We start from the raw sequence: 15,684 nt of genomic DNA, 5'->3' as shown, positions 1-15,684 counted from the left end.
GGGTTCACAGGCAGCCTCAGAAAGAACAGGCAGACTTACCGTGTCAATGATGACAATGACGTAGTGAGGGCCGCATAGTCTTAATCAAAGGAGCTGCTCGATGCCTCATTTATTAGCCAGTGATGTGGCAGGGAAAACCATTCTTGCCCTTTGAAATGAGAGGAGAAAAAGAGCGGTGGCCTGGTGGCCTCAGCCCGCAGCCTTTCCCTGCTGGGGAGTGGTGGGTTTAACCTGCAATCCCGCTGTCCAGCCCCCGCTAACTGCTGCTCTTGGAGCGCTGCCTGCCTGGGCTGCAAATGCACCTTTCAGGCCCCATTAAGGCACCTTGCCTGGGTCACAAAACCCAGGAAATCCAGAGCTAGGGCGGTCTCCCCTCCATCTTCACACACGGAGCTGAGAGTGTCTGGGTCCCCAGGGGGCGTTTCTTGCTTTCCCTTGCTCGCTGCCCCAGTGCGGGGAGAATGGTGGCTGCTTTTGAATTTCCTGACTCTGGTGGCTTCACTGTCACATCTATGGTCTGAATCCCAGCCTGAGGGGTGTGCAGGGAAATGGAGCTGAAAGGAAATTGCCCTCCTGGGGTGACTTTCCTCCTCCTCTCTTCTCTAGGGGATGGTGGGGGCTGTGTGCAGGCATCCTGTGGCGGGGAGATCACCTTGACTGATACCCTGGGTGTTTTTTTCTCTCTCTTTTTTTTTTTTTCCAGCAGGGGTGTAAAGGGAGGAAGAGTGTCGAGTTTCGTGCCATGAACAGATTCCATTTCTGCAGAGGACAGCGTGCAGGGGACATCCTTTGAGGCTTTCAAGCCACCTAGGAAGCAGGCTGGCTGCTGCACAGGCCTCTGCTGGCCTCCTTGCACATGTCCTTGGTGGGTGAGGTAAGCGGGCCAGGGGGTCTTCCCAGGGCATGGGAAAGGTGCTTGGGCTCCAAGAAAACGGCTCAGACTGCAGCTGCTCTGCCCCCACGGCCTGGTGGGCCGCAGCTCACTCTGTTTCCACCCGTCATCAGTGTAGAGCACACCCTAACCTACGCGGGGTGTAGAGCACGCCCTAACCTGCGTGGACGCTCCAGGATCCCGGCCACTGCTGTCAGGCCAGAAGGAGCAGAGGCCAGCGTCAGCCTCCAGCCACCGATAGGACCAGGCTACCTTTGCTGTGTCACCCCCTGGGGGAGAATTTTAGAACACTTCTGGAAGCGCTTTTGGTAATTCTCCCCCTTCATGACTGCACTGATTGATCATCTCTGAGCAGAGGCACGCCTGGCACGCTGCAATCAACACTGTGAGCCTCAGAAGGCAAAGGACCTTGTAAGAGGGTAACTTCAGATAAAGGCACAAATGACTGATGTTAGGTCCTTTCCTGAGAGCAGATGGGATGGGGGAAGGGTGGGGTGCTTGTGCTTGTGGGGAGAGACCCCATGGGGTGGAGACGCAGAACACGGGGTGCAGAGGAGCTCACCTTTGGGCAGGTGTGGGGCCACAGCCCGCGCAGCACAGTCCGGGAGCTGTCAGTGCCCTGCGTCCTCATGTCTTCACCGACATCAACGAGCAAAGGAATGGGATGGACCAGCAGGAGGACAGGTAGCTAGGATTCAGGTGTGAGGCTTAGCAGCTTGGCCTCTCTCGATGGCTGCTGCTTTGGGTCTATGTGGCTGTCCAACCCTGCTGACCTCCCCAGACTCCCAGCAGTGGTGACAGCACCTGCCACCCCCTCCTTGGGGTATGGATGTGACTTTTTTGCGGCTTCCAGCAGGGCCCAGCATCCTGGGCACTTGTTTTGTGCCAAATACCAAGAAAAGGAAGAAGACCAGGCCAGCCCCTCAAGGGCTAAGGGTTTGCTGAGCGTGCAGAGGCGTGAAAGAGGCCTGTGAGTCACTGCGGAGGCTCAGTCCCCACCAAGTACCAAGCAAGTGCCAAGGGTGGAGGGGCTCACAAATGCTGCTGAGCTGGGGAGGCTTCAGAGAGGAGGTAGCCCTTAGCTGGGCCTCGAGGCTAGCACGGTGTCCTGGCAGCAAAGGGGGCACGAGGCACCCCGGCTGAGGCAGGGAGCCACAGCACACGGTGAACCGTGAGGCTGGAATTCCTGAGGGCCAGGCAGAGCTGAGGCTGGGGGAGATGTGCCCTGGGGAAGAGGCCCCTGAAAAATCAGGAAGGGGGGCCCATTGCCAAGGGTTGGGGGTGCGCCAGGAGCCAGTCCCATCCCTTTGCCCTGTGAGGCCTGAACAAATTAAAAAATGAACACACAACTTTCCAAAGGCACCAGATAGCGGCTCTGTGCCTGGTCAAGTCGGTTCTAGAAGGTGAGGGGACCTGTGGTTAGCACCACCTGAGCTACCCTAGGTCAGGCCTCAGGCCCCTTCCCCACAGCCTCCCACCTTGCTCGGCCACCAAGTTGTTCAGGAAAGAAAGGGAGGAGGAAGAGGAACCTTCTCTCGTGTTTGGGAGCTGGTGAAACTCACGAGAGGGCCTTGGAGCCTGTGTGCTCTTCCAAAGAGTGGTCACTTCAGTGCGGGCTGGTTGGCCTGCCCCACCCCTGGGGCTCCCGGGTCACTTCTCCACAGAGTGAGTTTGAGTGTGTGAGCAAGTGTGTGGGAGGTGTCAGTGTGTGTGAGTGAATATGCGTGAGTGGGTGTGCAAGTGTGTGCACATGTTTGAATGTGTGTGTTGGTGTGTAAAGTGGGTGTGAGTGTGCATGTATGTGAGTGAATGTGAGTGTGTGTGTGAATGGGTGTGTGTGGGTGGAGTGCATGTGCATGGGCGTGAGTGGGTGTGTGTATAGTGTGTATATATGTGTGCATGTTTGTGAACAAGTGTGTGTCATGTGTGCATATGTGGGGTGTGTATGGTGTGTGTGTCTGGCTGTGAGTGTGCGAGTATATAGTGTGTGTGCACACCTGTGAGGATGGGTGTGTGTAGTGTGTGTGCACGTGTGAGTGGGTATGTGTGAATGAGTGGATGTGTGTGTGCATGAGCATGTGTGTGAGTGTGAGTGGAAATGTTATGTATGCAAGTGCAGATGTGTGTTAGTATGCACATGTGAGTGTATGAGTGGGTGTGCAAGTATGTGAGTGGAGTGAGTAGGTGTGTGCACATGTGTGTGTGGTGAGTGTACAAGTGTGTGAATGGCTATGTGTGCACGTGTGAATGTGTGCATATGTGTATGGGTGAGGAAATGTGTGCATGTGAGTGGGTGTGTGTGCACATCTGTGGGTGTGTTTTCACACGTGTGAATGGGTGTGTGAGTGCATGTGTGTGACTGGGTGTGTAGAGTGGGTGTGTAGGGTGAATGTGTGCATGTGAGTGGGTGTGTAGGGTGTGCGCGTGTGTGAGTGGGTGTGTAGGGTGTGTGCGTGTGTGAGTGGGTGTGTAGGGTGAGTGTGTGCATGTGTGTGAGTGGTTGTGCATGTGTGTAGAGTGGGTGTGTGAGTGTGCATGTGTTTGGGTATGTAGAGTGAGTGGGTGTGCATGTGCACGTATGTGTGTAAATGGGTGTGTGTGCACACGTGTGTGAGTGGGTGTGGGTGTTATTAAAGAAAACTGGAGCCGACAGCAGTTGGAGCGGTGGACGCAGATCTTGCTCAGGAACTCTTGCAATTGGAGAAAAGTCCTCAGGACAGAGCGGGGCTCCATTCCCAAAAGGACGAGGAAAATGGGGCTCATCCCCAAGGAGCAGAGTTGGGGGATGGGAAATTACTGAAAGGAAACATGAGCGTTCTTGTTAAGATGACCTAAGCCGATTCCTGCTGAAAGCCAGGGTGATCTGATGTCGAGGGCGGGGGTGAGGAATTTGATCAGATAAGAGAGGTGACCAGAGATCAAGGCTGGGTGGTTCCGTGTGGACGCCCAAAGTTGGGAAAGCCCAAAGAAGAAGGCTTAGGGAAGCCTTACTAAAGTTTGGTCAAAAAGAATGGTGTGTGTGTGTGTGTGTGTGTGTGTGTGTGTGTGTGTGTATAGGCAGTGCAGTTTGGGGTTTGGGGCTGGCCCAGACAGAGGAGATGGCAGGCCTGTGCCCAGCGTCCCTCACCGGCCCCTCCCCTGTAAGCTGGGCTGCTTTGGTCCTGGGAAATCGCTTCCCCTGGCTGCTTTCCCAGGGCAAGCAGGAGCCACCTGGGGGCTGTCCTTGACTCTTGAGCTAGGCCAAGTGCTCCGAGATCTTGCCATTCCTTCGGTTTGTTCTCTGCACTCTCCTTCCCTGGGAGCAGCTCATGAACTGAAGGTGGGACAGGGCAGAGGTGGCTTCTCTCACCAACTCCAGGACATGTCTGTTTACTTAGTTAAGGGGTTAGAATGCTAGAAAAACAACTCTTGCTTGAGTGTAATCTGTAAAAGAAAGAACAATATAAAACAAAGTAGCAAAAGGATCATTGCGTGGGTTTTTACATATTTCTTGCTGTGTTGCCGTTTTATCAGGGCCAAACTCAGAAGAAAGCAAAACCTCAACAGCTTTAGCCGCAGCTTTGCTTTAGCGATGTTTCCCCTGCACGTCTTCTCTTCCCAAACAGGTCCTGACACTCTACCGCAGGCAGTAGGAGACCATGCTTTTGCATCTTCCAAACGCAACCAGTAGCTGGCACAGCACTTGGGGAATTCTTGATAAAGTTAAAAATATGTATAAATTCAATTTTCAGAGTGCATGACTATCTCTACCTCTGTCGATACATCATCTCTATCTTCACCTATCTTTATCCACCCACCCATCTATCTCTCTATTCATCTATCCATTATCTAATCTATTACCTCTATATCTATCTGACATTATCTATCTATCTATCTATCTATCTATCTATCTATCTATCTATCTATCTAATCTATGGATTCATTCATCCTCTATCCCTCTATTCATCTATCCATTATGTAATCTATCATCTCTGTATCTCTCTATCATCTATCTACTTATCATCTATCTATCCAATCTATCTCTCTATCCATCCATCCTCTATCCCTCTATTCATCTATTATCTCTATATCCATCTATCTATCAGCCACCTGGCATCTCTAGCATCCCTATCATCTCTATATCTAAGTCATCTGTCATATCTGTCCACCTGCCTATCTAATCTAGCATCTCCATCTCTATCTATTCATCCACCTATGCATCCATCCATCCACCCATCCTGAGGTTCAAAGGGCTTTCTGGTGCTCCTCTCTCTGCCTTTCAGCCTTGCTTCCCTTCCTTTCCATTTGAACAGAAGCTCCTTCTCTATTTGCAGAGACGAGACAGAGATGTCTATACCTGGGTTGACATGAGGCACAATCTACAGCAGGATCCCTACCAGCCAGCCTCAAATTGTTCAGGAGGGGACAGCTATGTCCTGAATCAAGGGAGGTTTAGGGGCTCATGGACCTGGTGCCCTTCAAGTCAGCATCTGACTGCAGAAGTAAGCCATTCAGAACCTGGATCTCGGTGCTGGCTGCATGAGCTACAGTGGTCCTTGGGCGAGCTGTACACCCTCTGTACACTTTGGTGCCTATGTGTGCACCACGTAGACCATCACGTGACCCCAACCTGCTGTGCACAGAGCACTGCATAGACCCACTCCCACTCTTCTTTTTGTCACAGTGTGGAAATTAAGGCTTAAGGGATGATCAGAATGCAGCTGAGAGAAATGGCGGTGGGTAAAAAGAAGGCAAGGCTAGGTTACTTAGCAGACTGGGAAAAATGCATTTGAAATAGGAAAATATGTACACGTTTTCAACAAACAACCCAACAGAAAAAGGGGCATACAATTTGTACAGGCATACAGAAAGATTACCACATGGCCAATAAACATGTGAAAAGGTGCCCAGCATCAGTAGTGATCAGGGAACTGCTGTTAAAACCACAACCCACCAAAACAGCTAACCTGAAAAAGACTGACAACACCAAGTGGTGGTGAGGAAGAGGAGCCACGGGAGCGCCCCCACACTGCTGGAACGATTAAGAACAGCTACTTTGACCAACTGTTTGCCAGGACCTACTAAAAGTAGAAACATGCAGAGCCTGTGACCCAGCAGTTCCACTCCCAGCTGTATGCTCAGCAACATGTAGACATGTTTCACCAAACACATAAAGAACACGAAGAGCAGGACTGTGCGTAATTATCCTGACTGGCAGCAACTGCACCACGCAGCAACAGTAGAACAGATAAATAAATGGTGGTGCTCTGTGCTCTTCTAGTTACCATGGCTGTGTAAAGCATATCTTTTTCAGTAAGCTTTTTGTCGAAGTGCAACATACTGTTCTAGTTACTATGGCTGTGTAACAAATTACCCCAAAACAGCAACTGGAAACATAGTTTTATCATGTTTGTGGATTCTGTGGGTCAGGATATTGAAGAGGGCACAGTGGGAATGATTTTTCTCTGCTCCCTGACCTTGGAAGTCTCCGCTGAGAAGGATCAACAGCTGGGGGTAACTCTGGGGCACGGGTTGGGGCCTCCTGGAAGCGACTTTGCTCTTGTGTGGCTGTTGAAGCTGACTGCTGGCTGGAACCTCGGCTGGGGCTGTCCACTGGAGCATCTGCCTATGGCTTCTCCCAGCATGCCAGCCTCAGGGTAATCAGACTTTTGATACGACAGCTCGAGGCACTGAAAGAGAGTGTCCCAGCAAACAGGACAGAAGCTGCATGTGTTAACCACGTCTTTTATTTTCTGTATTCTGATGCTTTAGCATTTGGGGACCTTGCTGACTGTGGAGGGACTGCCCCTTCCTGGGTTAGCCAATTCCTAGAGACAGTAAACAACTCACCCATGAACACGCTCTTCAGTTCTTCAAATGCGAATACAATGGAATACCATTCAGCAATGAGAATGAGCAAACTACAACTACACCCAACAATGCAGGTGATGCTCACAAACTAACATTGAGCCCAAGAAGCCACCCACATAAGATGGTATAGCATGGTTTCATTTATTTAAGGGTCAAATCAGTTTGTTGTGATTTTAGAAGTTAGGAGAGGGGCCACGCTTGAGTGAAGGTGGAGGTTGGGAGGGCAGAGGAGAGTTTCTGGGAGGCTGTGAGGTTGTGCTTCCTAATCTGGGTGCCGATCACATGGGTGAGTTCACTTTCTGAAAATCGACAAGCTGTGCTTTTATGATCTGCACCCATTTTTCTATCTATGTGTTATGGTTTAAAAAATGGCTGTAGGCCAGGTGCGGTAACTCATGCCTGTGATCCCAGCAATTTAGCTGGCCGAAGTGGGGAGATCACCTAAGGTCAGGAGTTCAAGACCAGCCTGACCAACATGGGGAAACCCCGTCTCCACTAAAAATACAAAAATTAGCCAGGAATGGTGGTGCACGCCTGTAATCCCAGCTACCCGGGAGGCTGAGGCAGGAGAATCACTTGAACCTGGGAGGCGGAGGCTGCAGTGAGCCAAGATCTCACCACTGCACTCCAGCCTGGGTGACAGAGTGAAACTCCATCTCAAAAGCAAAAAAAAAAAAAAAAAAAAAAAGGCTCCAAATTCTTCTACTTTTCTCCCATAGAGAAGTGGAGGCTATTCTCCCCCCATGCCCCTGTACTATCTTGATTCTAGATGAGCTTGTGACTTGCTTGTGATAGAAGGCACTGGAAGTGATGATATGACACTTCAGGACTAGGTTAGAAAAGGTGAGGCAGTGTTTTAGAATAGAGTGTATTAATAGAAAATCTGGGGTCCGGTACTGTGGCTTACGCCTATAATCCCAGGACTTTGGGAGGCCGAGGCAGGCGAATCACTTGAGGTCAGGAGTCATGGTGAAACCCCATCTCTACTACTTAGGAGGCTGAGGCATGAGAATTGCTTGAACCAAGGAGGTGGAGGTTACAGTGAGCCAGGATCACTCCACTGCACTCCAGCCTGGGCGACAGAGCAAGACTTTGTCTCAAAAAAAGAAAAAGAAAAACCGAGGTTCAAGAAGGCCAACAGGTCAGCAGATAACTGCCATTGAAGGACAGTTTGCTACTCACAGATCCCAAGAGGAGAGGGCACGCCCCATGAGGCAGGGCCACCGGGGGACATAGGGTTGGTCAGGAGGTGAAGGGAGCAGGGAAAAATGTGGGCAAGAGTGGTTTTAGGGTACACAGGCTTAAGATTGGGTGGTTTGAATCATTTCAGCAAGCTCTGAGACATGGGGACTGTCCCCAGTTGTGTGGTACCTGGCCCTGGGGTGTTTAGGGCAGGTGGATAGTGTCCTGGTGTGTGAGAGCTGTAAATGGAGCCCGTGGAAGCTAAGGACTCTGGATTGGTAGGTTTGCATTTGAAGAACTGAAGAGCGTGTTCATGGGTGAGTTGTTTACTGTCTCTAGGAATTGGCTAACCCGGGAAGGGGCAGTCCCTCCACAGTCAGCAAGGTCCCCAAATGCTAAAGCATCAGAATACAGAAAATAAAAGACGTGGTTAACACATGCAGCTTCTGTCCTGTTTGCTGGGACACTCTCTTTCAGTGCCTCGAGCTGTCGTATCAAAAGTCTGATTACCCTGAGGCTGGCATGCTGGGAGAAGCCATAGGCAGATGCTCCAGTGGACAGCCCCAGCCGAGGTTCCAGCCAGCAGTCAGCTTCAACAGCCACACACAGGAGCAAAGTCGCTTCCAGGAGGCCCCAACCCGTGCCCCAGAGTTACCCCCAGCTGTTGATCCTTCTCAGCGGAGACTTCCAAGGTCAGGGAGCAGAGAAAAACCATTCCCACTGTGCCCTCTTCAATATCCTGACCCACAGAATCCACAAACATGATAAAACTATGTTTCCAGTTGCTGTTGGGGCAATTTGTTACACAGCCACAGTAACTAGAACAGTACGTTACACTTCAACAAAAAGCTTACTGAAAAAGACATGTTTTATTATACTTGTGCATATTGCCTCAGCAAAACTATTCATTATTACAATTCCAGAGGCACAACCCCACAGATACAGTGTTTTTTTTTTTCTTTTTTCCTCCCCAGGCACCCACGTGAGATGGCTTCCGGCACTGCTGGCGTGAGTAGCCTTCCCGGCAATGCCAGCTCCTGCCGTCCTCACCTCCTGGCCCCAGTGGCCTGCATGACGCTCTCTGTTCTACACAGCCCTCCTGGTCTTCAGCGCCCTGGGAAACATCCTTGCCCTTTGCCTTACCTGTCAAAAGGGCAGGAAGATCAACTGCACAGGCGTCTACCTGGTGCACCTGGCTGTGTCTGACCTGCTGTTCACCGTGGCCTTACCGGGAAGGGTGGTGTGTTATGTGCTGGGCTCCAGCTGGCCTTTCGGCAAGGGGCTCTGCAGGCTGACGGCGTTTGTGCTCTACAGCGACACCTATGGGGGGTCTACCTCATGGCCTGCGTGAGCGCGGACCATTACCCAGCTGTGGTCTGTGCCCACTGGGGCCCGCGGCTCCGCACGGCTGGCCGCGCCAGGCTGGTCTGCATGGCCATCTGGACCTTGGTGCTGCTGCAGACGATGCCCTTGCTCTTGATGCCCATGACCAAGCCGCTGGTGGGCAAGCTGGCCTGCATGGAGTACAGCAGCATGGAGCCAGTCCTCGGGCTGCCCCTCATGGTCCTGGTGGCCTGTGCCATTGGCTTCTGTGGGCCAGTGGGGATCATCCTGTCCTGCTATATGAAGATCACCTGGAAGCTCTGCAGGAAAGCTGGGAGAACCCAGTGACCAGCGGGAAAGGACACCACTGGCGGGGCAGCCCAGGAGGACTCAGTGACCAGCGGGAAAGGACGCCACCGGCGGGGCAGCCCGGGAGGACCCAGTGACCAGCAGGAAAGGACGCCACCAGCGGGGCAGCCCAGGAGGACTCAGTGACCAGCGGGAAAGGACGCCACTGGTGAGGCTGCCTGCTTACGCTGCTGATGCTGGTGGCCGTGGTGGTCTGCTTCAGCCCCTACCACCTCAACATCAAGCAGTTCATGGCGAGAGGGATGCTCCACCTGCCATCCTGCGCCGAGCGGAGGGCTTTCTAACTGTCCCTTCAGGCCACCGTGGCCCTCATGAACATGAACTGCGGCATTACCCCATCATTTACTTCTTTGCATCCACCCATTACAGGAAATGGCTCCTGGGCATTTTAAAGCTCAAAGGGTCTTCCTCCTCCTCCTCCTCTGCCCCAGGAAAAGCTTCTTCAGAAACACCAAGTGTCACCCAGGCCAGAGGTTCTAGGTCCTTAGCGGAGCACGTGGTCTAACGTGTCCTTTGCTTTATGACTGTATCTAGGGAGGGGTCCAGCGTTGGGGTATTGAAGTTGATACAATTTGGGCAAAAGGTTTTTTAAGGAAAAGAATACAGAATAAGAAATACAAAATTAGGCTGGGCGTGGTGGCTCACGCCTGTAATCCCAGCACTTTGGGAGGCCGAGGTGGGCGGATCACCTGAGGTCAGGAGTTCGAGAGCAGCCTGGCCAACATGGTGAAACCCCATCTCTACTAAAGTACAAAAATTAGCCAGGTGTGATGGTGGGCACCTGTAATCCCAGCTACTCAGGAGGCTGAGGCAGCAGAATCACTTGAACCCGGGAGGCAGAGGATGCAGTGAGCCGAGATCGCACCACTGCACTCCAGCCTGGGCAACAGAGCAAGACTCTGTCTCAAAAAGAAAGAAAGAAAGAAAGAAATACAAAATTAGAGACAGGGTCTTTGAAGGGACAGTGTAAGGATGGAGCCCTGAAGTTTGGACTTCAGTATCCTGACAAGCACAGCTCTAGTACCTCTTAGTAAATGGTAGTGGAGTTCCTTCGCCCCTAAAGGGGTGTGCAGTGTTTTTTTCCAGGAAAAGTCTATTTTCACGGTAAATGCAGAAGAGCCTGAAAGAAGTGGCTGAGCACTGGATCAGCAATTTAGAGGACGCTTCCCATTTGGGGGGTGAAATGCTGTAAAGAGCAAGAACACTTCCCCTTCTCTTCCAAAGAAACTTCCCAATTCTTAACATTAACATTTACTAAAATGTCAAGGTTTTTCTGAAAAACTTGGAAAACACAGGGAGGATGCACAGCCAGGCGCTGAGCTGATGCCTCTGCAGAGGGTCGGGAGGGACTGTGCCAAGTGGGGAAGGGACTTCATGTGCTTTTGTGTGGTGGTTTGGATCTTGCGCAACGTGAAAGCATTCAGGGATGCACGTGTCATTGGGAAGAACAGGGGGAAAGGAAACAGTCAGAAAAGCAGGCACTTTTTTTTTTCATTTGTTTAGTGTCAGATAGGCTGTATCCATTTAAATGCTGCTTACATTAGATCGAAACAAACCTCTGCAAGACCGAACTTTGAAAGAAGTTTCATTGCAACTTCTTCAGACTTACTGAGGCAATTTTTCTTCTTTTTTTTCTTTTTTTTTTTTTTTTAGACAGAGTCTCGCCCTGTCACCCAGGCTGGAGTGCAATGGCACAATCTCGCCTCACTGCAACCTCCACCTCCCCGGTTCAAGCAATTCTCCTGCCTCAGCCTCCAGAGTAGCTGGGATTACAGGCACATGCCACCATGCCCAGCTAATTTTTTGAATTTTTAGTAGAGATGGGATTTCACCTTGTTGGCCAAGCTTGTCTCGAACTCCTGACATCCTGATATACCCACCTCGGCCTCCCAAAGTGCTGGGATTACAGGCGTGAGCCACCGCGCCCGGCCAAGTCTGATGCCATTTATGGAGCATTTTGACGTGGGTGATTTTGTGTTTTGTAAAGCATTAGGTTGGTGCCAAACTGCTGTTCTGCCGTGACTTGTGCACCAACCTAATAGAATGTGTGCTTTCCTGCCAAGCGCATGTTCCTGACGACAGTCCCTGGCCTTTCCCTCTGTCCCCACCGTCTCCCCCCACTCCGGCGGTTCAGACAGGAATAAGCGTGGAGTCCTGCCTCAAGCCCTCCCCAGTCGCTGTCCCCCAGAGACCCTCTTCTCTCCTGATGCTTCTTGCATCTTCCAATTTCCGACTACGTTTTGGACATTTGACTCTCTTCAAGGCAGAACTTCACATACACTTTCTTGAGTGGGGAATGTCTCATCCTGTGATATTATGATACAATAAGAAATACGTATTTGGTCTTTCCCCTAGTTCCTGGCATAGAGCTCCTAAAACCTTGGAATTTTCCAAGAGACAGGGGTGAGAGGGCATCTTTCACTCTTCATCATGAGCCCTTTTCCATCACACTTGAGTTTATGCCAATGAGGCGACTCTTGCCTGGACCCAGAAGATAAGGTTGGTTGCTGGAGGAACCACCATGTGGTTAGAGGGTTGGAACTTTCAGCCCCATCCCCTAGCTCCTGGGGAAAGGAGACAGGCCGAAGATTGAGTCCAATCACCAATAACTTAATCAATCACGTCTCTGTAATGGACCCTCCATAAAACCCCGAAGTGATGGAGTTCTAGAAGCTTCTGGTGGTGAACTCCATATGCCTGGAGGATGGTACATGTCAAACTCCGTGGGAACAGAAGCCCCTGAAATCAGGCCCTTTCCCAACCTAGGCACCTCTTCATCGGGATGCTTGTCTATATCCTTTATGTATTATATCCTTTTGAATAAGCTGGTAATTAATAGTAAGTAAAGTGTCCCTTGAGTGCTGTGAGCTGTCATAGCAAATTATCCAACCTGAGGAGGGGACCCTCGATTTGTAGCCAAGTTGGACAGAAGCGTGGTAACCTGAGGGCCCACTACTTGAGACTGGCATCTGAAGTGGGGGGCAGTCTTGTGGGATGGGGCCCTAACCCTGGGGGGGCCTGCACTAACTCTGGGTAGCTAGTGTCAGGATCGAATTAAATTGTGGGACATCCAGTTGGTGTCCACAGAGAACTGGTTGTAGGTGTATAAAAAGCACGTTTTTTTCCACTTACATCCTGGCAACTGGACTGCAAGGTCCTGAAGGAAATGTCTGCTCTGGAACCCTTGCTTGATGCCCCGGACAGCTGGCACTACCCCAGGCAGGGAGCTAGCGCTCCAGATGCCCCCACTGGTTTGAATGGATGAGGATCATTTCTCTTATGAAGTCTGATTTGTCAAATCCTACGAAAAACCCTCAGGAGCTCATGTTGAGGTCCTGGGCACACTTCTTCTCCATGTCTGCTTCCAGCTTGGAGGCAGAGAGGCTCAAAGTCTCAAAGAACTTGGAACTCTGCTCTTGGGGCCCTGTGAATTCAGGAGTGAAGAATCTCAGCTGAAAGATCCCCTCTGCATCTGCTAGTGGCCGCTCTGAGCAAATCCTGTAGGTGCCCAGTAGTTTGCTTCCACACCTGGCCGGGATTTAATGCAAAGCTCACACCCCTGATGCATTTGCACTAACCGAGCACTTCTCACAGGGCATGAAGGTACGAGAGGGGCTGGCCAGCCAGTGGTGTGATGAGGAGGGGGGCCCAGGGGCTGCAGAGGGGCCTGCAGCAGGGACACCGAGGTCTGGCTGCCTCCGGACATTACAGATCCTCCTGGGCCACCTCTCAAGCGTTTCTCACACCTGACCCGGCCTGCACGCTGGGCTGCTCAGCTCCAAAGCTGCGTGGGGCCCGGCAGTTATGAGCATGAGGAAGCTGGAAGGAGACAGTCATACCAGAGGGCATTTGAGAACGAAAACAAGAGCAGGAAAGAGGCCCGAGATCGCGAAGTCTGGCAAGAAGAGGTAGAACTGGGTGGGAAGAGAAAGCACAGCCAAGATGCCCGTCTGCTTGCCGTACTGGCCATGGATGGAGGCGGGTGTTCCTTTTAGGAATGGCCACAATGGGTTGGATTTACAGAGAGAGAGGTCTCAGTTCTGAAGGCTGAGTTCTGAATATGGTTTGGCTATTTGCATTGAAATGTGATCCCCAAGGTTGGGTCACGGGGCGGATCTCTCATCAACGGTTTGGTGCCCTGTCCATGGTGATGAGTGACTTCTTACTCAGATAGGTGAGATCTGGTTGTTTAAAGAGCCTGGCACCTCCTTCCTCTCTCTCTTGTTCCCACTCTCGCTGTGTGACCACCTGCTCCCGCTTCACCTTCCACCAGGAGTCAAAGTTCCCTGAGACCTCCCTGGAAGCCGAGCAGATGCAGGTGCCGTGCTTGTACAGCCTGCAGAACCTGAGCCAGTTAAACTCTTCCTTATAAATTACCCAGCCTCAGACATTTCTTTATATCAAGGAAACAGACTAACCCAGGGCGATGGGAGGAGGCACCTTGCCAAGGATCCGCACCCACACACACCCACACCTCACTTTCCTCATCTGTAAAAGGAAACTATAATATCTGCACAAGGGACTATTGTATTTGCCGCGTGGAATATTTGTGGGGATTCCATGGAGCAACATGTGTGTCAATTACTTAACACTAAAGAACTCATTTAAAATGGAAACAGATTGTGGCCACTGATATTTGTAAGGGGTGCTAGACCAACTCACGTCACTGGGGATATCAGCGCATCTTTTCTTGTTACTGGGGTTAGGTGTGAACACCCAGGCCACTCCCTCAACCCAGGAGCCACGGCTCTCAGACTGTGGTCTGGGGACCAGCAGCAGCAGTGACTTCGGACCCTGCCCAGACCTGCTGAGTCTGCCTCACTAGGGTGGGGCCTGCACTGTTTTACCAGCCTTGCGAGGGACCTTTGGAAAATCCTAGTGCCCAAGTCTGAGAACCACTGGCCAAGATGCGTTCAGTCAGCATCTCTAGGAGAGGGACTCAGGCACAGGTTATTTATTTATGTTTTTTTCATTTAATTCATTTTTTTAATTATACTTTAAGTTCTAGGGTACATGTGCACAATGTGCAGTTTTGTTACATATGTATACATGTGCCATGTTGGTGTGCTGCACCCATTAACTCATCATTGACATTAGATATTTCTCCTAATGCTATCCCCAGCCCTCCACCCCTTGACAGGCCCCATGGTGTGATGTTCCCCACCCTGTGTCCAAGTGTTCTATTGTTCAATTCCCACCTGTGAGTGAGAACATGCAGTGTTTGGTTCTCTGTCCTTGCGATAGTTTGCTCAGATTGATGGTTTCCAGCTTCATCCATGTCCCTACAAAGGACATGAACTCATCCTTTTTTATGGCTGCATAGTATTCCATGGTGTATATGTGCCACATTTTCTTAATCCAGTCTATCATTGATGGACATTTGGGTTGGTTCCAAGTCTTTGCTATTGTGAATAGTGCCGCAATGAACATACATGTGCATGTGTCTTTATAGCAGCATGATTTATAATCCTTTGGGTGTATGCCCAGTAATGGGATGGCTGGGTCAAATGGTATTTCTAGTTCTAGATGCTTGAGGAATCACCACACTGTCTTCCACAGTGGTTGAACTAGTTTACAGTCCCACCAACAGTGTAAAAGTGTTCCTATTTCTCCACATCCTCTCCAGCACCTGTTGTTTCTGACTTTTTAAAGATCGCCATTCTAACTGGTGTGAGATAGCATCTCATTGTGATTTTGATTTGCATTTCTCTGATAGCCAGTGATGATGAGCATTTTTTCATGCGTCTGTTGCCTGCATGAATGTCTTCTTTTGAGAAGTATCTATTCGTATCCTTCGCCCACTTTTTGATGGGGTTGTTTGATTTTTTTCTTGTACATTTGTTTAAGCTCTTTGTAGATTCTGGATATTAGCCCTTTGTCAAATGGGTAGATCGTAAAAATTTTCTCCCATTCTGTAGGTTGCCTGTTCACTCTGATGGTAGTTTCTTTTGCTGTGCAGAAGCTCTTTAGTTTAATTAGATCCCTTTTGTCAATTTTGGCTTTTGTTGCCATTGCTTTTGTGTTTTAGTCATGAAGTCCTTGCCCATGCCTATGTCCTGAATGGTATT

The 15,684-nt window shown here is 50.6% G+C and overlaps 1 protein-coding gene across 1 annotated transcript; it reads left to right on the top strand.

The window, feature by feature from the left end:
* Positions 1-710: 710 nt before the first annotated feature.
* LOC134757090 (G-protein coupled receptor 183-like) lies at positions 711-11,122 on the top strand. The gene is made up of 2 exons (XM_063697673.1): positions 711-874; positions 8,899-11,122. Exon 2 carries the CDS (start codon positions 9,263-9,265, stop codon positions 9,593-9,595), a length of 333 nt encoding a protein of 110 aa, XP_063553743.1. The 5' UTR covers positions 711-874; positions 8,899-9,262; the 3' UTR covers positions 9,596-11,122.
* Positions 11,123-15,684: the final 4,562 nt, after the last annotated feature.

The sequence above is a fragment of the Gorilla gorilla genome, chromosome 14, assembly GCF_029281585.2.
Source record: "Gorilla gorilla gorilla isolate KB3781 chromosome 14, NHGRI_mGorGor1-v2.1_pri, whole genome shotgun sequence".
Classification (NCBI taxonomy): domain Eukaryota; kingdom Metazoa; phylum Chordata; class Mammalia; order Primates; family Hominidae; genus Gorilla; species Gorilla gorilla.
The sequence above is the reverse complement of the archived record's forward strand: the minus strand, read 5'-3'. Positions and strand labels throughout refer to the sequence as shown.